Source organism: Staurois parvus, unplaced genomic scaffold (assembly GCF_062004578.1).
Source record: "Staurois parvus isolate SC_StPar_1 unplaced genomic scaffold, SC_StPar_1.0 ptg001621l, whole genome shotgun sequence".
Classification (NCBI taxonomy): Eukaryota; Metazoa; Chordata; class Amphibia; order Anura; family Ranidae; genus Staurois; species Staurois parvus.
In genome coordinates, this window is record NW_028319417.1 from 167,820 (window position 1) to 194,776 (window position 26,957).

General features: G+C 47.3%; 1 protein-coding gene across 2 annotated transcripts in view; it reads right to left on the reverse strand.

Annotated features, from left to right (window-relative positions):
* The window catches only part of LOC149435037 (uncharacterized), a 72,143-nt gene extending 48,017 nt beyond the window's left edge, over positions 1 to 24,126 (reverse strand). For both annotated transcript variants that reach the window (XM_089663075.1, XM_089663073.1), the window contains exon 1: positions 23,994 to 24,126. In XM_089663075.1, the coding sequence (XP_089519201.1) occupies positions 23,994 to 24,075 (82 nt within the window). In that variant the 5' untranslated portion in view covers positions 24,076 to 24,126. The remainder of the gene's footprint in view (positions 1 to 23,993) is intronic.
* Positions 24,127 to 26,957: the final 2,831 nt, after the last annotated feature.

Consider the following 26,957-nt stretch of genomic DNA (forward strand, 5'->3'; position numbering starts at 1 on the left):
GGGTGATGTACCCGGGGATGGGCGCGGAAGAGAGGAAGAGGCTCCCACACTGCTCCCACACTGCTCCGGGGCCAGGGGCAATGTGTTCAGCGTGGATGGGAATGAGCTGCTGGGTTGGAAGCCACACCGACGCTGCCAGAGGTGAGATTGCTTGCAGTGTCATCCACCAGTGCCCAGCAGTGTCGCCTGTCAGTGCCCAGCAGTGTCGCCCATCAGTGCTGCCCATCAGTGCCATTCATCAATGATGCCCAGCAGTCCCATCCATCAGTGCCCAGCAGTGTCGCCTGTCAGTGCTGCCCAGCAGTGCCACCTGTCAGTGCTGCCCAGCAGTGCCACATGTCAGTGCCCAGCAGTATCGCCCATCAGTGCTGCCCATCAGTGCCACCCATCAATGATGCCCAGCAGTGCCATCCATCAGTGCCCAGCAGTGTCACCCATCAGTGCCCAGCAGTGTCGCCTGTCAGTGCTGCCCAGCAGTGCCACCTGTCAGTGCCCAGCAGTGTCACCCATCAGTGCTGCCCATCAGTGCCACCCATCAATGATGCCCAGCAGTGTCATCCATCAGTGCCCAGCAGTGTCACCCATCAGTGCCCAGCAGTGTCGCCTGTCAGCGCTGCCCAGCAGTGCCACCTGTCAGTGCCCAGCAGTGTCGCCCAGCAGTGCTGCCCATCAGTGCCACCCATCAATGATGCCCAGCAGTGCCACCGATCAGTGCCGTCTGTCAATGCGTCCAGGTAGGCAAGTGGTTAATTGCAGTGTTGGCACTTTGAAATAAAAAAGTTGGTTTGTGTTGCAGTTTTGGGCACTCGGGCTCAAAAAGGTTTGCCATCACTGCTCTAGAGGAACCTTGGTTGAGAAAACATGCTCTAGAGAAACATTCCATAGTTTGGGAACCGTGGACTCATTTCACATCAAACATCAGTAGATAGAATGTAACCCAATAACTCCTGATTGAAATGTATTATTTGAAGTATTCCCAGTTGATGATACAGAAAAATATATAGTATACTGTATATACACTATATTGCCAAAAGTATTGGGACACCCCTTCAAATCATTGGATTAAGGTGTTCCAATCCCCTCCATGGACACAGGTGTATACAATCAAGCCCCTAGGCATGCAGACTGCTTCTACAAACATTGGTGAAAGAATGGGTCGCTCTCAGGAGCTCAGTGGCTCCAAGCGTGGTCCCGTGATAGGTGGTCACCTGGGCAATAAGTCCATCCGTGACATTTCCTGGCTACTAAATATTCCACGCTCAACTGTTAGTGGGATTATAACAAAGTGGAAGCAACTGGGAACAACAGCAACTCAGCCACCAAGTGGTAGGCCACGTCACATGACAGGGCGGGGTCAGCGCATGCTGAAGCGCACAGTGCGCAGAAGTCGCCAACTGTCTGCAGAGTCAATAGCTAAAGACCTCCAAACTTGGTGTGTCCTTCAGATTAGCACAACAATAGTGTCAGGGCTCCAGGGTATGACCAGAGGTATGTGAACTGACGCATGGAAACACAGGCTTCAGATATGCTATAAACAATATAATTTATTAATACTAACAATACATAAACGCAGTGCAATACTAAAACATAACACAGTGCAAACGAACCAAACCAACCACCCACAGATAACAATACATACAATGCAAGCGTCGTCAGGCAGGCCGGGTCAATAACAATCGGGCAGGTAGGAACAGGAGGAGCAGGCAGAGAGTAGTCAGGTCACGAGCCTGGTACAGCAACTAATGGGCAGGTAGGTAAAGGGGGTCAGGCAGAGAATGGTCGGGGTCACAAGCCAGGGATTAAACAGGAGAAGTCAGCAGAGGTCCGGATCAGGCAGGGTCGGCAACAAATCAGTAAGACAGGGACAGGAACAGTAATGCAGGTAACAAGATACAGGGGCCCATAGAAAAACACACACCAAGGCACAGACTGAAGGTCTGCATTCACTATATCCGGTCTCGCCGGACCCCGCATGCACTATATCTGGTAATATTTTATTTGTAATTTGTGCTTACAAACCAACCAGCATTAATTTTCTATAAAAATACAAAAGATAAATATGAATAAATAAGCGTAAACATAAGCACACCCTTCATGCAGGAAACGTAAAAGTCCGGGAAGCCTTTATGGCCTTCAACACAAAAGTCCATACCTGGGAAAAAAACACAGAACACCAGGCTTTTATGGCCTGCAACAGATAAGTCCATACCTGGAAAAAAATAACTTTTGCTTTTAACAGGCTTTTATGGCCAAGACACAAACTATATACAATTTCCATCCTCCACAGATGGCCTTTATGGCCAAACACTACAAGACTTTACAATAACTAAGCTTGAACCAAACATTCTATACATACCCTAAAGAAGATTAAGGAACACAGATTTTCAATACCTGCAGCCTTCCATCAAAAAGAAACATACTTCCAAAATCTAGGGGGGTGATAAAGGGAAAATAGGGACAGATACCACCACCCGAGATCAACAAGCAGCAGCTACAGGCGTGATGTTCCTCCACGCCTCCATCCAAGCCTTTCGCCGCCACCTGTCTTTCTCAAGGCCCCGAATCTTCCCAACCTCACCAAGAATGTCACACACCACCACCTGGACGGGGAGGACTTTCTGCCGGATGGAGACCTGACACTGTGCATTCCACGTGTAGTAACGGACTACTAAACTGACTAAAACTGACTAAGAACAAAGTGTCTAAATCAAAATCCAGACGACTTTCGAATGCTCCATACACCCACTCCGCATAAGACATGCGGTGCAGGAAAGGAACACCCAGAGCCCCACCCACCTCTTTATACACCTCTACGCTAAAGGGGCACTGAAGCAAGAAGTGGTCCATAGTCTCTACTTCACCCAGACACTCCGAGGACGGTACTTCAAGTTACCCCTCACGTAGAGCCTAACATGGAAAGCAAGCCAGGCCTGGTCCCTAAATTTCAAGGGGACCCGTTCCAGATTCATTAAGCGCAAACCCTCCCTCATAATATGGCCTGGGCAATCTAATAAGGCTAGCGGTGCATGGAAAGCGGTTGTCACAATCCTCTCACCTAGGGGCTTCCTAGGGAGAGAGCTGATCTCCTCCGCCATCACATGCCACCGCTAGAGTAACTTCAGGCTCGGGGCCACATAAGCCGGGAGCTTGCCGTGCTTGACCCGCAGGCTTTTCACTGGCCCGCCACTCTCCCAACAGCTCAGAAAGGGTCTGAACCAGATCTGGAACAGCCCTACCCATGCAGGCGGTCTCTCTGCCAGCATATTACCAAAGTTATGTTTCGTGAACATCAGAGAAAAGAAAACTATCGTGTTGACCATACCTAGGCCACCCTCCCGCCTGGATGAGTAAGTTACATTCCGCTTGACAAGGTTCAGCCTGTTCCCCCATAACATCTGGAAGAAGCAGCTGTAGATCCTCGTATAGAGTGATTCTGGCAAAAGACAGACAAAGCTGACATACAAAAAGATGGGAACCAGGAAAATCTTAATCAAATCGACCCTTTCCCTTAAAGAGAGCCGCCACCCCTTTCAACACCTCACTTTGACCTCGGCAACAGACAGCCTAGCCTCATTCACTATATCTGGTCTCCCCAGACCCCGCATTCACTATATCTGGTCTCCCCAGACCCTGCATTCACTATATCCGGTCTCCCCGGACCCTGCATTCACTATATCTGGTCTCCCCGGACCCTGCATTCAATATATCTGGTCTCCCCGGACCCTGCATTCACTATATCCGGTCTCCCCGGACCCCGCATTCACTATATCTGGTCTCCCCAGACCCTGCATTCACTATATCTGGTCTCCCAGGGCCCTGCATTCACTATATCCGCTCTCCTCGGACCCTGAATTCACTATATCCGCTCTCCTCGGACCCTGAATTCACTATATCCGCTCTCCTCGGACCCTGCATTCACTATATCCGCTCTCCTCGGACCCTGCATTCACTATATCTGGTCTCCCCGGACCCTGCATTCACTATATCCGCTCTCCCCGGACCCTGCATTCACTATATCTGGTCTCCCAGAACCCTGCATTCACTATATCCGCTCTCCCCGGACCCTGCATTCACTATATCCGCTCTCCCCGAACCCTGCATTCACTATATCCGCTCTCCCCGGACCCCGCATTCACTATATCCGCTCTCCCCGGACCCTGCGTTCACTATATCTGGTCTCCCACAGTACACAGAACATGGAAATGCAATTATTTTACTAAATATGGTTAAAGCTTTTAGGAGGAGTTTTCATTCTCCCCTGATTGTCCTATGAGGCTGCAAGACCCCTGACCCTCTGTCTGGACAGCACTGATTGGTCCTGTGCTGATCACATGCACCCTCCCAAAAAAACAAACAAATCTCTCTAACAATACACACCAAACTGAGCATGTGCAGAGTGCCTCCAAGGCGTTTTTCCTATCAGGAGATGGATTGGGGACAGTGGAAGAAGAGGAGGATCAGAGAAGACAGAATCAAACATCCTTTTTACACAATGCAAAGGATTAACCCCTTAGGTTCCACAGTGAGTATAACAAGCATGCTTTCCTGCATCTACAGACTGATTGTACTGTTGGGGGTTCAGTAACTGATCTGCGGTGTGACCACACTGTCTACACTGTTTACCATCTAATAGCAATACTTCCTTCAAGAACATAAGCTGTAACATTCTATTTTTGACCTTCTGGGTTGTTTCCTTCCTTGTAATATAATCCACATGTTTACTTGCTAAAGGCAAGTGTAAAACCCATTGATATTAATCATCCTCCATGTAAATGTGGTCACTCCGCAGATCAGTTATGATTGGTGACCACAAACCACATTCCCTGTCATAGGTCATAGGGAGCTGAAGTTTCATAGAGAGAAGTCAAGAGGATTTCCCAACTGGACACTGTATCACCCAGGGGGCGGAGTAAAGATTTTGATTTTTATAGTTTTCAGAGGTTTTTTGTAGTTTTATTTTTTTTTTCATTAATGGTTTGTTTTCCTTTTCTTTCTTTTTTTTCTTTTTTTCTGTCATCACAGGTAAAGTGTGGAATGGCCAGTAATATAGCTATTTATCTATATAGCTAGCTCATTATCTCTCGCTTTGACTATTGTAACTCCCTCCTCATTGGCCGACCTCATCGCAGGCTATCCCCTCTTCAGTCTATCATGAATGCTGCTGCCAGACTCATCCACCTTACTAACCGTTCTGTATCTGCCACCCATCTCTGCCAATCCTTCCACTGACCTCCACTCAGTGTCCTCCATCTCTCTCTGCCAATCCCTCCACTGGCCTCCACTCAGTGTCCTCCACCCCTCTCTGCCAATCCCTCCACTGGCCTCCACTCAGTGTCCTCCACCCCTCTCTGACGATCCCTCCACTGACCTCCACTCAGTGTCCTCCATCTCTCTCTGCCAATCCCTCCACTGGCCTCCACTCAGTGTCCTCCACCCCTCTCTGCCAATCCCTCCACTGGCCTCCACTCAGTGTCCTCCATCCCTTTCTGCCAATCCCTCCACTGACCTCCACTCAGTGTCCTCCACCCCTCTCTGCTAATCCCTCCACTGACCTCCACTCTGTCCTCCATCCCTCTCTGCCAATCCCTCCACTGGCCTCCACTCAGTGTCCTCCACCCCTCTCTGCCAATCCCTCCACTGGCCTCCACTCAGTGTCCTCCATCCTTCTCTGCCAATCCCTCCACTGGCCTCCACTCAGTGTCCACCACCCCTCTCTGCCAATCCCTCCACTGGCCTCCACTCAGTGTCCTCCATCCCTCTCTGCCAATCCCTCCACTGACCTCCACTCTGTCCTCCATCCCTCTCTGCCAATCCCTCCACTGGCCTCCACTCAGTGTCCTCCACCCCTCTCTGCCAATCCCTCCACTGGCCTCCACTCAGTGTCCTCCATCCTTCTCTGCCAATCCCTCCACTGGCCTCCACTCAGTGTCCTCCACCCCTCTCTGCTAATCCCTCCACTGACCTCCACTCTGTCCTCCATCCCTCTCTGCCAATCCCTCCACTGGCCTCCACTCAGTGTCCTCCACCCCTCTCTGCCAATCCCTCCACTGGCCTCCACTCAGTGTCCTCCATCCTTCTCTGCCAATCCCTCCACTGGCCTCCACTCAGTGTCCACCACCCCTCTCTGCCAATCCCTCCACTGGCCTCCACTCAGTGTCCTCCATCCTTCTCTGCCAATCCCTCCACTGGCCTCCACTCAGTGTCCTCCATCCCTCTCTGCCAATCCCTCCACTGACCTCCATTCAGTGTCCTCCACCCCTCTCTGCCAATCCCTCCACTGGCCTCCACTCCATGTTTTCCACCCCTCTCTGCCAATCCCTCCACTGGCCTCCACTCCATGTTTTCCACCCCTTTCTGCCAATCCCTCCACTGGCTTTCCATTGCCAACTGATAAAATTCAAAGCATTAACAATCACATATATTTTTATAACATTTATAACTCTGCCCAAAATTACATCGCCAATCTTGTCTCCAAATATCACCCAAACCCACTCCTCGCACAACCTCCTGCTCTCTAGCTCCCTTGTCTCCTCCTCCCATGCTCATCTCCAGGACTTCTCCAGAGCTTCCCCCATCCTCTGGAACTCTCTACCCCAATCTATCAGACTATCGCCTACTCTGCTCACTTTTAGGCGATCTCTGAAAACCTCTCTCTTCAGGGAAGCCTATGCTGCCCTCAGCTAATAATGGAATCTTCTATTTCTCCTACCAGTCCATCCCCCACAGTTATTACCTTTTATACTAACAGCCCCTCCCTCTTAGATTGTAAGCTCTGAGGATCAGGGCCCTCCTATCCCTCTTGTATTGAACTGTATTGTTGCTGTATTGTCTGCCGTTATATTGTAAAGTGCTGAGCAAACTGTTGGCGCCATAAATCCTGTATAATAATAATAATTATAGTAGACTGGACAATGACCTGTGGAAGAGGATTCAGGTGTTTGTTTCCGGTCTGAGGCCCCATTTACACTTGTGTGATGCGTTTGTGCGCTTTTTTGTCATGCTTTTTTCGTGTCTTTGTCCCATGACAGCATAGGGAAGCCCGTTCACTTAAATGGGTTGCCCTACGCTCCACATACATGCCAAAGTAGCTGCTGCACCTTTTTTCGTCTGCTAGCCACATTTCGGGGAGTCGTTACGAAATAATGGCACCGCAAGCGTGATGCGTGTTTTGGCTCTTTTTCAGAAACGTGCGTTTCTGTGAGCATTCCTCGAATGCATGGATGTGAATGGGGCCCAAAATATATGCTTTATAAGATATACTGTATCTGCAGTATGTTTCATTTTTGCTCTTCCTGATGAGTAATCCTAACAGGATCAAAACTGATGTACGAAAGAGTTTGTAACTAAGGGCTCCCGCAAAAAAGGGCATTTTAACGCTGCTTTTAGGGGCATCTGGTGTTTTTTTTTTCTGTCCCTAAATGCCCCTCCAAGTTAGCCCCTCCTAAGCACACATAAGAGGTTAGAAGTAGAAAAAATACCATTGCCAGTGCATCCAGTGGTGTATTTAGGTTTTGTGCTGCCCTGGGCAACACAAAAATTGGATGCCCTCCCTCGCCTCCCCGGCAGAGAGAGCCTGACAGCGACCAACACCAGACCGCCCCTGCGGAGAGAGCCTGACACCGACCAACACCAGACCGCCCTTGCGGAGAGAGCCTGACATCGACCAACACCAGACCGCCCCTGCGGAGAGATCCTGACATCGACCAACAACAGACCGCCCCTGCGGAGAGATCCTAACATCGACCAACAACAGACCGCCCCTGCGGAGAGAGCCTGACACTGACCAACACCAGACCACCCTTACGGAGAGAGCCTGACACCGACCAACACCAGACCGCCCCTGCGGGGAGAGCCTGACACCGACCAACACCAGACCGCCCCTGCGGGGAGAGCCTGACACCGACCAACACCAGACCACCCTTGCGGAGAGAGCCTGACATCGACCAACAACAGACCACCCCTGCGGGGAAAGCCTGACACCGACCAACACCAGACCGCCCCTACAGAGAGATCTTGACATCGACCAACACCAGACTGCCCCTGCGGAGAGAGCCTGACACCGACCAACACCAGACCGCCCCTGCGGAGAGATCCTGACATCGACCAACACCAGACCACCCTTGCGGAGAGAGCCTGACACTGACCAACACCAGACCGCCCCTGCGGAGAGAGCCTGACATCGACCAACAACAGACCGCCCCTGCGGAGAGAGCCTGACACCGACCAACACCAGACCGCCCCTGCGGAGAGATCCTGACATCGACCAACACCAGACCGCCCCTGCGGAGAGAGCCTGACACCGACCAACACCAGACCGCCCCTGCGGAGAGAGCCTGACACCGACCTACACCAGACCGCCCCTGCGGAGAGAGCCTGACATCGACCAACAACAGACTGCCCCTGCGGAGAGAGCCTGACACCGACCAACACCAGACCGCCCCTGCGGAGAGAGCCTGACATCGACCAACACCAGACCGCCCCTGCGGAGAGAGCCTGACACCGACCAACACCAGACCGCCTCTGCGGAGAAAGCCTGACACCGATCAATACCAGATCGCCCCTGCGGAGAGAGCCTGACACCGACCAACACCAGACCTCCCCTGCAGAGAGAGCTTGATAGTGACCAATAACACCCCCCCCCCCCCAGAGAAAAAGACACACACCTTCACAGCTCTTGCCATCCCCAGGAACGACAGTTGGGCTCAAGCAGCCCACAGCCTCTCTCAGATCCCACCTGGTCCCCATTGCACATATGTCCCTGCTTCCAGGGGGCAATGCTACCCCCCTAAAAAATGCCGCTATAGGCAAATGCCTTGTTTGCCTTGTGGTAAATATGCCCCTGAGTGCATCCAAGAGCAACCTCATGTAAGGGCATCTAAATGCTAGACGTATCAAGCACTTGAGTGTTAATCTATTTAACCCCTTGGCGCCGGCGCCTCTCGGCCCATTAAGGGTTCCAGAAGCCGGGAGGTGGGGCAGGGTTTTAGGGTCATGTGACTGCCGTGATTCTCTGTCACGGTGGTCACATAATTGAGAGAGGCCCCCATCAAAAGTGAGTACTGAATGAGTGTGCTGGGAGCGCGCAGGGCTTGCGCTCTCAGCACATGTGTTTTTTTAATAGAATGCAAATGTGCGGCCGCTCGGCATCTAGGCCCAGACGCTTGGCCAGCGCCAAGAGGTTAAATGGCCAGAATTCTGCCATAGATGCCAGCCAGGTTGGATATTAAAAAAAAGTCTGCCACTGTTCATCTCCATTACATAGGGCGTGATGGGATTAGTAGTTCTCACATTCTGCATCACAAAAACTGATAAATGTTTGCAGGATAAAAGCACACAGTTTGTTGAGGCTCTCAAACCTAGCTTACACTTGCAGCTGGGGTGTAGGTGGTTGAGCCCCCCCAAATGCAATGGCAGCTGGATGGGCTAGTGTACATGGCATGGTAAAGATAAGCAAAAATGGGGTTTATTTGCCAAAGTCCAATGATGTTGGTGAGAAGGGCAGTGAAAGCGGTGTAAAAATATCCATAGTGTAGCATCCTCCTAGTCAGCTAGGGGGAGCTAGACTCCAATTGTTAGTTAGGGCTAAGTAGCAGCCTGGGTGTGATAGCCAGCAGGGGGTCACATTGTGGGAGGCTCTGCAGACCAGCCCTCTGGAATTTCTCCCTGCTCTAGAACTTTGGAGAAAGATTTAGAAGCAGTGGATGAATCTGAGGAGTGACTGGTCTGTGCTCTTAGAGGATCCTGGCCAATCCCCAACAGGAGACTTGGCAAGGGGCCAGGACAGCCTTTAAAAGCAACCAAGCCTGCTCAGTAGGAGAGAATTTGTCAGAGATCCTGTCGCCGTGCAACGGATCCCCTCGAGTCACGGCGGTGTGAGTGCGCAGGTGCGGGAACGTTTGGTCACACATGTGCACTAGGGCGGGAAAACTCGCGCATGCGCAGTAAGCGCACGCGTCACGTCAGGCGGGCTATTTAAACCTGCTTAGTAGTAAAATCATTGCCTTCTGGTCTACTACATTCCTGCACATATTCCTCATCCTGATACCTGTATTCTGCATTACCTGACTAAGAAAGAACTCCGCCTGCACTGACCCCGGCTATCCCTGACCATTCGCTTGCCTGCTCCTTCTGTACTTTATCTGCCCGATGATACTGACCCGGCTTGTCTGACTCGGCTACATTATCCTGCCTGCATCTGGCCTGCATCTTGTCAGCTATAATACTCACCTGCCGCTGTACCCACGGTTCTGCATCTGGCCTGCATCCGGATCACCGCCATACCTGTCTGCTACTGCATCTATGCTCCGGTGTCCGGTCCCAATCTGCTTCCTGACTGCCGCCACACCTGCTTGCTGCTGCACCTACGTTCCTGCACCTGCACCTGTCTCATGTCCGGATCTCCTGGGTCCCCAGCTACCTGCCGTCAGCTTCAGATCTACACGGCACTTCTGCCACTCCTGGCTCTGCACCCCTGTTCCCACTATCAGGGGCTCCGAGCGGGAGTTGTAAGAGGACGCCCCCTCTCCACGTCATGCTCCCCAAGCAGGTACGTGACAGAGTTGTTGGAGAAGAGTTGAGGAGAATATGGAGCTGGAGGAAGGAGCCTGGGAGGGGACCCAGACAGAGAGGGGCTCACCTACAGGCAGTAGAGCTTGGAAGGAGGAAAGCTCAGGGCTTCACCAGCCCCCCGAGAGAGGATCACCTGTGAGGCAGGGAAGGAGCTAAAATGACCTGGTACCAGCCACTGACCCACCAGCAGCACAAGAGTGAATAGAACTGCACCCCCCGGGCCAGATAGGGGAAGGAGGCACTCTAGTGGGAAACTGGATTAGCCTGCCACCCAGGACTGTTTCACCATTTATGTTGCAGACACTGAATCCCCTGCTCAGGGATTCACCCACTTTGAATGACAACTGTGCAGTCATGCAACACTGACCCATATGAAATTTTATCATTTTTTTGAGACAGAGGTTTTTGGTGGTATTTACCCACTTGACCTCCAGAGGATTTACCCCCCTTAATGACCATGCCTCTTTTTGCTACTCGGCGCTGCGTTAATTCAACTGATAATTGTGCGGTCATGCAATGCTGCACCCAAACGAAATTTACGTCCTTTTTTCACACAAATGGAGCTTTCTTTCGGTGGTATTTGATCACCTGTGCGCTTTTTATTTTTCACGCTATAAACAAAAAAAGGCCAAAAATTTTGAAGAAAAACAATATTTTTTACTTTCAGCTATAAAAAATATATAGTAAACTCAAAGTTATAAATTTAGGCCAAAATGTATTCTGCTCCATGTTTTTGGTAACAAAAATCCCAATGAGTGTATATTGATTGCTTTGTGTGAAGTTATAGCGTCTACAAACTATGGTATAAATACTGCAATTTACGCCATTTTTCTGCTATACAGCGCTGCGCTAGTTTAACGGACAATTGCGCGGTCATGCAATATGGTACATAAATGAAATTTACGTCCTTTTTTTTCCCACAAATTGAGCTTTCTTTCGGTGGTATTTGATCGCCTGTGCGGTTTTTATTTTTTGCGCTATAAAAAAAAGGCTGACAATTTTGAGGAAAAAACCAATATTTTGGACTTTTTGCTATAAAACATGTCCAGTAAAAAAAAAAATTAAAAATCAAATTTAGTCATAAATTTCTGCCAAAATGCATTCTGTGACATGTCTTTGCTAAAAAAAAAACCCAATACGTGTAAATTAATTGGTTTATGTGAAAGTTATAGCATTTACAAATGGCGGGAAAGATACTGGGATTTTTAGTTTTTTTTTATACTAATAATGGCGCCGATCAGCGAATTATGGTGGCGACCAGCGACTTATGGCAGCGATCAGTAACTTATGGCGGCGATCAGCGACTTATGGCGGGACTACGGCGGACATTCTGACACCGGGGGGGGGGCTGACTTGGGGTCACTGACATCCCCAGTGACACCAATACAGTGATCGGTGCAAAAAAAAAAAAACACTGACACTGTACTAATGGCACTGGGGGGGAAGGGGAAGGGGTTAACTTTATTTTTCAGGGAAAGGGTTAACTGTGTGAGGGGAGTGTTTTACTAGGGGGCGGGGTGTGTGCTGGATGGGGACAGGCTGATCGGGAGGGAGAAACTCTTCTGTCCCGATCAGCGTGTCCTGGAGCTCTCAGGGAACTGACAGAGAGCAGAGCTACTGCAGCTGTGCTCTCTGTCACTGATCGCCGCCGATCGCCGGGAGATAGCCGGTAAGGACCGGCTGTGACCCGGCGACTGACATCTGCGGCTGGGATCGGCGGGACAGGTAGGGTGGCGTCGCGCCTCGCGTGCGCCCCCTACCTGTTTACAAAACACACGTTATAAAACGTGGTTTTGCCTGCCCGTGCCGCCCTGCTGCCATATTTATAAAGTGGCTGGGCGGCATGTGGTTAATCACCTCGGGGTTTTTTAATTTTTGCTAAATAAACCAAAAACAACTGAAAATTTTAAAAAAAAGCAGTTTTTTCTTAGTTTCTGTTAAAAAAATTTGTAAATAACTAATTGATGACTCACTGATGTACGCTAATGAGGCTGCAGTGATGGGCACTGATAGGCGGCACTGGTAGGTGGCACTGATGGGCATTAACAGGCATCATTGATGGTCACTGAAAGGCATCACTCATATATGGCACTGATAGGTGGCACTGACTGGCACTGTTAGGCGGCACTAATAGGCAGCACTGACGGGCACTGATAGGCAGCATTGATTGGCATTGATAGGCGGCACTGACTGGCATTGATAGGTGGCACTGAAAGGCAGCTCAGATGGGCACTGATATGCACTGGTAGGCACTAATATGTGACATTGATGTGCACTGATGGGCACAGGCAGGTGGCACTGATGGGGCTACACTGATTATCAGTGCCCTGATGATCAGTGTACATGTGCCCTCTGAGTAATGCCGATTACCGGCTCTCCTCTCCTCTGTCAGCGTGACAACTCGTGAGGAGAGAAATACATATAACCAGCATTTCCTTATTTACACACGATCAGCTGTGATTGGACACAGCTGATCACATGACCGAGCCGATATCTTCTGCTCTTTCTGTTGATCGGTGATCTGCTGTGTCTGAGGGACACAGCGCACCACCAATCGCCGCGCTGCACACTCCCTGAGCCACGCACGCGCGGTTAGAGTGGAAGGACATCATATGACATCATTCCAGAACGAGAGAACCGCCTTGCTCCCATCATCTCCTTATATGGCGGGCGGAAGGCGGTTTAATAGCACACCCCCAATCTACCATACTGTATGTAGCACCACCCTCGTGAGGACCGCTGTGTGGTGGGTTCCTCGAAAATTCTCTCTGCACAGCCAGGAAACAGGTATTTCCCACACAGACTTGCATTCTAAGACAGTGACCGATCCATGGGCTTGGATTTGTTGTTTTATTTCGGGGAAATTAACTTGTACAGAGAAATCGGGATTACAGGAAGCCCAGTTGGCTTGAGTCAATGAAAGGAAGACACTTCCTTTCTATGTACAAAAGCAGATCCTGGACTGTTGTTTTCTTTCCTGCCAGACGACGTTGTGTCAGCTGAGCTAATCTTCTTAACCCCTTGGCATCGGAACCTCCCGGCCCTTTAAGAGTTTCAGAAGCCGGGAGGCAGGGTGAGGTTTTAGGGTCGTGTGACCGCCGTGATTCCCCGGTCACATGATCGGAAAAGGTCCCAATCGAAAGGGAAATCTGGGCCTTTCCGGGAGTCGCGGACATGTGTTGGGAGCACGCAGGGCGCACGCTCTCAGTACATATGTATTTTCTAATTGCATGCAAATATGCGGCCGCTCGGCGTCAAAGCCCAGATGCCGAGAGGCCACATATTTGCGTGAGATCAGCATCAAGGGGTTAATCTGTGCAGTGGTGAGGTTGGATCGGATGCCCCAGGACCAGAGAGTGCTAATTTTGTTAACCCCTTCCATACCGGGCACTTTTACCCCCTTCCTGCCCAGACCAATTTTCAGCTCTCAGCGGTCTCATACTTTGAATGACAATTGTGCGGTCATGCAACACTGCACCCAAACTACATTTGTATCATTTGTTTTAGATATATAGAGCTTTCTTTTGGTGGTATTTAATCATCACTGTTTTTTGCTTTTTTTTTTTTTTTTTTTCTATACAAACTACAAAGACCATACATTTTGAAAATAATTTTTTTTTTTTCTAGTTTCTGTTATAAAGTTTTGTAAATAAGTAATTTTTCTCCTTCACTGATGGGCACTGATGAGGAGTCACTGATGGGCACTGATGAGGAGTCACTGATGGATAGCACTGATGAGGAGTCACTGATGGATAGCACTGATGAGGAGTCACTGATGGATAGCACTGATGAGGAGTCACTGATGGATAGCACTGATGAGGAGTCACTGATGGATAGCACTGATGAGGAGTCACTGATGGATAGCACTGATGAGGAGTCACTGATGGATAGCACTGATGGGCACTGTTAGGCAGTACTGATGGGTAGCACTGATGGGCACTGTTAGGCAGCACTGATGGGTAGCACTGATGGGCACTGTTAGGCAGCACTGATGGGTAGCACTGATGGGCAGCACTGATGGGTACTGTTGGGTGGCACTGATGGTCAGCAATGATGGGTACTGTTGGGTGGCACTGATGGTCAGCACTGATAGGCACTGTTAGACAGCACTGATGGGTGCTGATAGATGGCACTGATGGACACTATTAGGCAGCACTGATGGGCACTGTTAAGCAGCACTGATGGACATTGTCAGTCGGCACTGATGGACATTGTTAGGCGGCACTGATGGCCAGTACTAATGGGCGGCACTGCTAGGTGACACTGATTCAACTGATGGACATTGATTTCCAGCACAGATGTGCACTGATGGGTACTATTACTATTGGCTGCACTGATGAGGCTACACTGATCACCAGGACACTGGACGCCCTCTCAGAACTAGCTGACCACACTGTAGCAGTCTTTTGGTTATAGCTCGGTCGGGAACTGGTTAATATTGGCTGATTTTATTGTCCCTTCTGTGACTACAGCAGACCCAGCTCATGGCCAGGCTTTTCCAATCAGTGGGCACTCCTGTCCCTCTTTTTGCCTGGCTCAAGCTGAAGGGGACGCTGTCACAGTTCAACCCAGAAAACGTGGCTGTGGATGTATTTGGTAAAGACGTGTTTATCAGGCTTTGTATGCACTACTAAAATCAGTCCTCAAAAATCCAATTATAAAAAAATACTCCTTTATAACTGGCTCTTTGAGTAATGCTTTATAACTGGATTTGCAGTACTGACAAAGCCAGATATAAAGCATTTCTCTCAGCCAGTTATAAAGCATTACTGACAAAGCCAGATATAAAGGAGTTTTGTTTAATAGCTGGCTTTGTGAGTAATGCATAGTAAGTGAGCTAGTTATGCAAAGACAGTTATTCAGTAAAAGTGCTTTATAACTGCTTCTGTGAGGTTCCTTTAAAACTGGCTTTGTGAGTAATGCTGAATAACTGTCTTTGTATAACTGGCTAACTTTCTATACATTACTCATAAAGTCAGTTTTAAAGGAACCTCACAGAACCAGTTATAAAGCACTTTTACTGAATAACTGTCATCTAATAACTGGCTAACTTACAAAGCAGTACTCACAAAGCCAGTTACTATGCAGTACACACAAAGCCAGTTACTATGCAGTACTCGCAAGGCCAGTTACTAAGCAGTACACACAAAGCCAGTTACTAAGCAGTACACACAAAGCCAGTTACTATGCAGTACTCACAAAGCCAGTTACTAAGCAGTACACACAAAGCCAGTTACTAAGCAGTACACACAAAGCCAGTTACTAAGCAGTACACACAAAGCCAGTTACTATGCAGTACTCACAAAGCCAGTTACTATGCAGTACACACAAAGCCAGTTACTAAGCAGTACTCACAAAGCCAGTTACTATGCAGTACTCACAAAGCCAGTTACTAAGCGGTAAACACAAAGCCAGTTACTAAGCGGTACACACAAAGCCAGTTACTAAGCGGTACACACAAAGCCAGTTACTAAGCGGTACACACAAAGCCAGTTACTAAGCGGTACACACAAAGCCAGTTACTAAGCGGTACACACAAAGCCAGTTACTAAGCGGTACACACAAAGCCAGTTACAAAGCAGTACACACAAAGCCAGTTACTAAGCAGTACTCACATAGCCAGTTACTAAGCAGTACTCACATAGCCAGTTACAAAGCAGTACTCACAAAGCCAGTTACTATGCAGTACTCACAAAGCCAGTTACTATGCAGTACTCACAAAGCCAGTTACTATGCAGTACTCACAAAGCCAGTTACTATGCAGTACTCACAAGGCCAGTTACTAAGCAGTACTCACAAGGCCAGTTACTAAGCACTACACACAAAGCCAGTTACTAAGCAGTACTCACAAGGCCAGTTACTAAGCAGTACTCACAAGGCCAGTTACTAAGCAGTACTCACAAGGCCAGTTACTAAGCAGTACTCACAAGGCCAGTTATGAAGGAGTTTTGCTTAATAGCTGGCTTTCTGAATAACCCTTTATAACTGGCTTTGCAGTTCTCACAGAACTAGCTATAAAGCATTACTCACACTGGCTTTGTGAGTACTCCTTTATATCTGAATTGGGCTTATTTGAGATCTCAAGGTGAAAAAATTGACTCTGATTTGAGGTGTGAAGGTGCAGGAATTGGGGTTGATCCGAGGTCTGAAGGTGGAGGAACTGAGGGGTGATCCAAGGTCTGAAGGTGGAGGAACTGAGGGGTGATCCATGGTGTGAAGGTGCAGGAATTGGGGTTGATCCAAGGTCTGAAGGTGCAGGAATTGAGGTGATCTGAAGTCTGAAGGTGGATGAATTGAGCGGTGATCCGTGGTGTGAAGGTGCAGGAATTGGGGTTGATCCAAGGTCTGAAGGTGCAGGAATTGGGGTGATCTGAAGTCTGAAGGTGGATGAATTGAGCGGTGATCCATGGTATGAAGGTGCAGGAATTGGGGTTTATTTGAGGTGTGAAGGTGCAGGAATTGGGGTTGATCCGAGGCCTGAAGGTGCAGGTGTTAGGGTGATCTGAGGCCTGAAGGTACAGGAATTGAGGTTGATTTGAGGTCTGACGGTGAAGGAATTGGGGTGATCCGAGGTCTGAAGGTGCAGGAATTGGGGTGATCTGAGGTCTGAAGGTGCAGGAATTGGGGTGATCTGGGGTCTGAAGGTGCAGGAATTGGGGTGATCTGGGGTCTGAAGGTGCAGGAATTGGGGTGATCTGGGGTCTGAAGGAGCAGGAATTGGGGTGATCTGGGGTCTGAAGGAGCAGGAATTGAGGTGATCTGAGGTCTGAAGGAGCAGGAATTGGGGTGATCTGAGGTCTGAAGGTGCAGTAATTGGGGTGATCTGAGGTCTGAAACTGCAGGAATTGGGGTGATCTGAGGTCTGAACGTGCAGAAATTGGGATTTACCCAAGGTCTGAAGGTGCGAGAATTGGGGTTGATCCAAGGTCTGAAGGTGCAGGAATTGGGGTTTGTTCCAAGGTGCAGAAATTGACTCTGACTTGAGGTGTGAAGGAGGAAGAACTGGGGTGATCTGAGGTGTGAAGGAGCAGTAGTTGGATTGATCGGGGCTGTGAAGGAGCAGGAATTGGAGTGACCAGGGCTGTGATGGTGCAGGAATTGGGGTGATCTGAGGTGTGAAGGAGCAGGAATTGGGATGATCTGGGCTGTGAAGGAGCAGGAATTGGGATGATCTGGGTTGTAAAGGTGCAGGAATTGGGATGATCTACGGTGTGAAGGAGCAAAGCTCAGTATTGATTTGCTACTATTACTCAAGTGGTTTACAGCATTTACTTTATAAAGGAAGGAAGGGGAGGTCTTTGCTGATGGGTGTCTTCCTTACTGACAACTAATTCTTTTGTAATGGGGCTTGGTTCATGGTTGTGGCACAGCACTATTGACTTGAATGGAATTGAGTTTGATAGTCATCTTGATGTGCCACGTCCAATTTTCTGTGGCTGAAGGAGGCATGTGAACAGCCTCCTTCAGCCGTATTTTAGACTTTAGATGGGTGGCCAGGGGGCAGTAAATTTGGGGCTCAGCTCCTATGTAAAGAGCCTGACAGACTGACCTTTTTAGAAATCAGACATTGAAGCCTAACTCCATGTTTACTATTTGCTTCTCTAACAGATGTTCCTGCTGGGAGCACTGTGTAATCCATTCACAGGAAGCCTTGTGTTTTTTTTATCAACAAAGACTTCCTTTAATTGAGAGAGGCGAGTGGATAACATCACTATATTCCTTCCTCCCAACTTTGTATGTGTTGATAAAAGAGAAAGCTTATTGTGAAACAGTGTGATGATGAGAGGCCTTCGCTGGCCCTTATTTGTTTCATATTTGTTTCCTGTCACAGGGATTTGCTGCTACCAGCAGAGTTCTGCCTAAAGGTGATTACGTATGTTAGGCAGTATATGACATACTCCCGACCCCTGCATTACCTATGCTATATTGCACATGCCATACTCCCGACCCCTGCATTATCTATGCTATATTGCACATGCCATACTCTCGACCCCTGCATTATCTATGCTATATTGTACATGCCATACTCCCGACCCCTGCATTATCTGTGCTATATTGTACATGACATACTCCCGACCCCTGCATTATCTATGCTATATTGTACATGCCATACTCCCGACCCCTGCATTACCTATGCTATATTGCACATGCCATACTCCCGACCCCTGCATCATCTGTGCTATATTGTACATGACATACTCCCAACCCCTGCATCATCTGTGCTATATTGCACATGCCATACTCCCGACCCCTGCATTACCTGTGCTATATTGCACATGCCATACTCCCGACCCCTGCATTACCTGTGCTATATTGCACATGACATACTCCCGACCCCTGCATTATCTATGCTATATTGTACATGACATTCTCCCGACCCCTGCATTACCTATGCTATATTGCACATGACATACTCCCGACCCCTGCATTATCTATTCTATATTGTACATGACATACTCCCGACCCCTGCATTATCTATGCTATATTGTACATGACATTCTCCCGACCCCTGCATTATCTATGCTATATTGTACATGACATTCTCCCGGCCCCTGCATTATCTAAGTTATATTGTACGACATACTCCTGACCCCTGCATTACCTGTGCTATATTGCACATGACATACTCCCGACCCCTGCATTATCTATGCTATATTGTACATGACATTCTCCCGACCCCTGCATTATCTATTCTATATTGTACATGACATTCTCCCGACCCCTGCATTATCTATTCTATATTGTACATGACATACTCCCGACCCCTGCATTATCTATTCTATATTGTACATGATGTGCTCCCGACCCCTGCATTATCTATGCTATATTGTACATGACATACTCCCGACCCCTGCATTATCTATTCTATATTGTACATGACATACTCCCGACCCCTGCATTATCTATTCTATATTGTACATGACATTCTCCCGACCCCTGCATTATCTATTCTATATTGTACATGATGTGCTCCCGACCCCTGCATTATCTATGCTATATTGTACATGACATACTCCCGACCCCTGCATTATCTATTCTATATTGTACATGATGTGCTCCCGACCCCTGCATTATCTATGCTATATTGTACATGACATACTCCCGACCCCTGCATTATCTATGCTATATTGTACATGACATACTCCCGACCCCTGCATTATCTATGCTATATTGTACATGACATACTCCCGACCCCTGCATTATCTATGCTATATTGTACAACAGATGCTGTTTGCTCAGCAGTCATTGGTAATGAAGTTCTTCTACATAGTAGAGTGGGTGCAGAAAAGCATATGTAATGGTAGAGTTTACATTTCCCGGGTAGGGGGCGTGCACCACCATTCACAGTCTCAGCTGTCAATCACCAGGTCTCGTGATTACTTGCCTGCACCCGGTGAATGCCGACTATTGCCGACAGAGGGAGAGAACTGTAAGTAAACAATACAGATCTCTCCCCTGTCAGCTCCAGCACACTGCTTTGTATGGCTCTGCATAACAGAGCCATACAAAGCAGGGTGCTTACAGTGAAGCACAAACACAGGCACACAGTTAACCCTTTGATCACCCCAGATGTTAACCCCTTCCTGCCCAGTGCCATACGTACAGTGTCAGTGCTTTTTATTAGCACTGATCACTATATTGGTGTCACTGGGGATATCAATGACACCAAGTCAGTTCCCCCCCAGTGTCAGAATGCCCATCGCAGTCCCGCTATAAGTCGCTGATCGCCACCATTACTAGTAAGAAAAATATAAAATCCCAGTATCTGTACCACCATTTGTAGACGCTATAACTTTCACGTAAACCAATTAATTTACACGTATTGGGATTTTTAAAAATTCATAACAAAATTTGATATTTAAAATTTTTGTACTGGATATGTTTAATGGCAAAAAGTCAAAAATAGTTTTTTTTTCTCAAAATTGTTGGTCTTTTTTTTGTTTAAAGTGCAAAAAATAAAAAAACCACACAGGAAATCAAATACCACCGAAAGAAAGCTATATTTGTGGGGAAAAAAGGACATTTATTTATTTGGGTGCAGAGTTGCATGACCGCGCAATTGTCAGTTAAAATAACGCAGCGCTGTATCGCAGAAAATGGCCTTTTCAGGAAGGGGGGGGGAATCCTCTGGAGGGCGAGTGGTTAAAGCATCTTTTTTGAGTACAAGGACTGTCATATGTTATAGGATCAAGTTTAAGAGCAAGTTGTCGCACCCACAATTTGTCACATCATGACAGGCGTGCTGTTCGATTAATGTACCTTAGGTGCCCAAGGCTGAAACCCCCCCCCCCCAGAAAAAAAAATATCTAGGGCCCTAAACCTTGTGGACGGCCTTCCCAGAAGAGTTGAAGCTGTTATAGCTGCAAAGGGGGGGGCCAACCCAATATTGAACCCTAGGGACTGAGACTGGGGGGCCATTATAGGTCATGTGTGTGGAAAGGGCGGGGCCAACTCAATATTGAACCCTACGGACTAAGACTGGGGGGCCATTAAATGTCATGTGTGTGGGAAGGGCGGGGCCAACTCAATATTGAACCCTACGGACTAAGACTGGGGGGCCATTAAATGTCATGTGTGTGGAAAGGCCGGCCGACCAATACTTTTGTCAATATAGTGCAGCCTTTCTCAACCAGTGTGCCTTGAGGTTTCTTCAGTAACCAAAAACTTGCATACAAGCCAGCGGGTGACACTGTACTGCTAGGGTGACAGTGTTTTTAAAAAAACATAAATAATAATATAAAAACAAAATAAAAATGTAAAAAATTTTTTTTAATAATTATAATTTTTGGTTATACAATATTTTGGGTTAATTTTGTTTTACTAAAAATATAGCTGAATACATTTTGGCCAAGATTTATGAAGAAAGGTGATTTATTTGCAAAAATGTATAAGAAAAACACTTTTTTTTTCAAAACGTTTTCATTTATATAGCAAAAAAAATTAAAATCCCAGTGGTGAATAAATACCACCAAAATAAAGTTTTATCTGTCTCATAAAATGCTAAAAAATTAATCTGGGTACAGTGTTGCATGACCGTGCAATTGTCATTCAAAGTGTGATAGCGCTGAAAGCTGAAAATTGGCCTGGGCAGGAAGGGGGTAAAAGTGTCCGGACTGGAAGTGGTTAAGTAAAGTCAAAAGTCCCGGTTTATCTTGAATGCCCCTCATACTTAAGATCTCTCCACTGCTTGTCCCTTACTGGATGAAAGATTATTTGACATAACTCCGAGAGTGCAGAAGTAGTTTCTAATGCGTCTTGCAGGACATCCAATCCACATGCTTGTTTAAGGATGGTGTCAAGTGTTGTCTTCTAAATTTATGAGGTTCACACAGAAACAGTTCATAAGACAAATCTGTTGACCTATATCAATTATGGAGGACGTATGACCAGTGTATATTTATGTGTACTTTTCCCGCAGCAACTAAAGGCTCCATGTATACGGGACACTTCTGAACGATGGAAACTGACTGCTGGAAAACGCAGGTTAAAAAAACATCTGTTTAGCCTCGTTTGTATAAGGTGTTTATGCGCGTTTGCGTTTAGAATGGTTTTTTAAAGATAATCACAGCAGAACCTTCCAAATGCCCAGAATGTACTGAAAAGTGGTAAATTATTAACTATTTCAAACAGTTTCAAAGAAATACAGAGAGTAGAAGCAGAGACAGCAGTATGTGTTGAGATTAGGTGAGGAGTGAGTTGCTCATTAACATTTCTTTTGTTTCCAAGGGTGGGAAAGGTGTCTGGTGGAGGGAGTCATTAAGGCCACCTGGCAGGGGGTCTTCATGAGGAATTTGAGGTGTGAATGGTCATTAACATATCTTTTGTTTCCAAGGGTGGGAGAGGTCTGAAGTGTGAATGTCCATTAACATATCTTTTGTTTCCAAGGGTGGGAGAGGTCTGAGGTGTGAATGGTCATTAACATATCTTTTGTTTCCAAGGGTGGAAGAGGTCTGAGGTGTGAATTGGTCATTAACATATCTTTTGTTTCCAAGGGTGGGAGAGGTCTGAGGTGTGAATGGTCATTAACATATCTTTTGTTTCCAAGGGTGGAAGAGGTCTGAGGTGTGAATTGGTCATTAACATATCTTTTGTTTCCAAGGGTGGGAGAGGTCTGAGGTGTGAATGGTCATTAACATATCTTTTGTTTCCAAGGGTGGGAGAGATCTGAGGTGTGAATGGTCATTAACATATCTTTTGTTTCCAAGGGTGGGAGAGGTCTGAGGTGTGAATTGGTCATTAACATATCTTTTGTTTCCAAGGGTGGGAGAGGTCTGAGGTGTGAATGGTCATTAACATATCTTGGTAGGAACATCCTGTGTTCCTGTAGGAACAAGCTTGGTAGGAACATCCTGTGTTCAGTGTTTTGTCCATCTGAGTACCTTGAAATGGTACTCAGAAATGGTACTCATGATGAAAGCATCTGGAACAGGAAGAGTTAAAAAAAAAATTGAAACTGCTTATAAACGCGATTAGCTGCATTTGCAAGTGTATTGCTTTTGAAACGCTGATAAAATATACTCCTAAACACAAGTTTTCTGCGTTCATAAAAACGACTGTAAACTCAACTGCCTGTAAATCTGTGAATGTCAGTTTATCAGCTGCAGTGTCCATGGAACCCTTACAGTTCTTTTCCAGACAGATGCATTTATGCGGATAAGGATATTTGTTACAGATGACAGAAATCCAGCTGAATACTTGTAAATGTTACAATGAACAACAACCCTCAGAGTCACATTTAAGATACTTCATATCAAGCATGGAGATCCCACAACGTCCAGCACATGTCCGATCTATAATACGCACCTAGGTAGCTTCCATGCGTGCAATAATGTGAGTCATGATCTATACCTGTGCTCCCATATTAATGACAGGAAAAATCTCTCCCAGCCAAAATAACTGCCCTTGAAATTTAGTGTACTGGAAGGGTTTCTGACTGGCTGACAAAACACTTTTGATCTTAAAAGATTTCACTTGTCATTACTATAGATAACAATTAGGGTCACTATAGTGTTTACAAGGTAATCAAGTCATCCTTTCACCATATAATAGGAGTCTAATTACCATCAATAAATACTTCTTGCATGGTCAAATCACATTCTTTATCATCCTTAAACATGGAAACAATGTAGCCTTTGGAATGTCTAATTAGATAAACAGGGTATTCCCCAAATACCAAGGTGACCTGCATAAAATTTAACATAGCAAAGAGTTCTTTTGATGTGTAAAGTGGTCTTGTCACTGATCTGTCCCAGAATGAACAGTATGTGTTTCAATATCTTCAATCTATATATATATATATTACACACAATATACTACATCAAGTTCATACAATCAGCATAGTCAGTGGTCAGCAATAGGATCCTGAACCTAGCATCTAACATACTGTATATGAGATCTGTATATATTATAATTCGGACACTTACCTGTCCTGTGTCCTGTAGGTAGGCAAGAGACTGTACGGAGCACCCAGGAGAGGCAGAACAAGAAGATGGATCTTCTCATCATAATACAGTCCGGGAAGATCAGAGCTGGGAAGTGAGGATGTGGAGCGAGAGGGAGCACTCGGCGAATGACGGCTTCAGTGTAGCTGCAAACTTCAGAATGGGAAGAAGGGGTGGAGACTATGTTATGACTAAGCGATGACTCACCTTCTCCGCAATGAAAAAACAAACAGTTCTCAGCTTCTAGTGGAAGTGTTACTTTGTGTAACTATATGCTGCTGCCTGCAGTCATTTGCGGTAAAATGTTTCCTTTGCAGGTTAACATGTGAATTGTTACTTCAAATTCCTAAACAATTACCATATTTTTCGCTCCATAAGATGCACCTGACCATAAGATGCACCTAGGTTTTATAGGAGGAAAACAAGAAACAAAATATTCTGAACCAATGGACTGCAGACATAGTACAGGAGATGACCAGAGACTGTGAATATACTACAGATGACCAGAGACTGCAGACACAGTACAGGAGATGACCAGAGACTGCAGACACAGTACAGGAGATGACCAGAGACTGCAGACATAGTACAGGAGATGACCAGAGACTGCGGACACAGTACAGGGGATGACCAGACACTGCAGACATAGTACAGGAGATGGTCAGAGACTGCGGACACAGTACAGGAGATGACCAGAGACTGCAGACATAGTACAGGAGATGACCAGAGACTGCAGACATAGTACAGGAGATGACCAGAGACTGCGGACACAGTACAGGGGATGACCAGACACTGCCGACACAGTACAGGGGATGACCAGAGACTGCGGACATAGTACAGGAGATGGTCAGAGACTGCAGACACAGTACAGGGGATGACCAGAGACTGCAGACACAGTACAGGAGAGATGACCAGAAACTGCAGACATAGTACAGGAGATGACCAGAGACAGCAGACATAGTACAGGAGATGATCAGAGACTGTGGACACAGTACAGGGGATGACCAGAGACTGCAGATATAGTACAGGAGATGATCAGAGACTGCGGACACAGTACAGGGGATGACCAGACACTGCCGACACAGTACAGGAGATGGTCAGAGACTGCGGACACAGTACAGGAGATGGTCAGAGGCTGCCGACACAGTACAGGGGATGACCAGAGACTGCAGACACAGTACAGGGGATGACCAGAGACTGCAGACACAGTACAGGGGATGACCAGAGACTGCAGACACAGTACAGGGGATGACCAGAGACTGCAGACACAGTACAGGGGATGGTCCAGAGACTGCAGACACAGTACAGGGGATGGTCAGAGACTGCAGACATAGTACAGGGGATGGTCAGAGACTGCAGACACAGTACAGGGGATGGTCAGAGACTGCAGACACAGTACAGGGGATGGTCAGAGACTGCAGACACGGTACAGGGGATGGTCAGAGACTGCAGACACAGTACAGGGGATGACCAGAGACTGCAGACACAGTACAGGGGATGACCAGAGACTGCAGACACAGTACAGGGGATGACCAGAGACTGCAGACACAGTACAGGGGATGACCAGAGACTGCAGACACAGTACAGGGGATGACCAGAGACTGCAGACACAGTACAGGAGATGACCAGAGACTGCAGACATAGTACAGGAGATATAAACCATATAAATGCTGCGCTACATTCAAACTAATTTAGGTGAATGTGGAATTCAATAACTCAAATCAAAATAATGACAATGATAATGAATATAAATGTGCTTAATGATTACAAAATGATGACAAAACACAAACTTAAATCTATACGCATGTGCATAAAAAATGCACATACATATATTACATCACACGTGCAAAAATGTGAAGTGAAATGATAACTAAATGATAAACGCAAACTCAAAGTCCAATAATGGAATATTGAAGGTGAAAAAAAAAAAAACTGTAAACAGTGTTTCCAATAATACTGTAAAGTGACCACAGGTGCAACAAATCGTGCAGATATCTGAGTGTAGATAGAGCTTGTGAATCCAACCACCTTCTGGATTAGCCTCTCACCTCATCACTTCGACCCTTGCGGGTCAAAGAGCAGTAATGGATCCCTCTCACAGATCCTCCAGGCACCAAAGCACTCCAAGCCCACTTCTCAGGATATAATATTCCCACTCAGCTCTTCTCCAGGTATAGGTGAAATATCAATTTCTCAGAACAAAACAGAGGAATCCTCCCATAGTGTAGTATGTTTATTATACCATAGGAACATAAAATCTTTGGTAAAAAATGCACTTACGTAGCAGCCAGTCCACATTAGACCCTCATGCTCTCAAATGAGGATATATCTATGTTTGTTGGGTGTACAGCTGAATCCACAGGTGTACCAAGATGGCCGCCACGCCGCAAATACGTCACCGCGCTACGCCGACGCGTTACGTCACAATATCACGTATTATGTTTCTCCTTGTAGCCGGGTCTGGACGGTGCCATAGTCGTTAGCCAGGACGGTGCAGTGCAGGGCGGTGCACCCCGGAAGCTGGCCCCAGAATTCGGCTGATTGCTGAACTCGTCCTCCCGAATCACCAACACTTAACCCCTTCCTGACCGATGTGCGTTGGTATCAGTGAGCGGATATCACGGGATGGCGGCTAGGATCGTCCAATATTCATCTCCCCCGGAGATGGCCTCTTCCTGGGCAAGGCGGTGACCCGGCACACCCCGAGGACTCCGCAGTTCTGTCACCTCAAAGCCGAGGACAGCCAATACCTGGAGAAGAGCTGAGTGGGAATATTATATCCTGAGAAGTGGGCTTGGAGTGCTTTGGTGCCTGGAGGATCTGTGAGAGGGATCCATTACTGCTCTTTGACCCGCAAGGGTCGAAGTGATGAGGTGAGAGGCTAATCCAGAAGGTGGTTGGATTCACAAGCTCTATCTACACTCAGATATCTGCACGATTTGTTGCACC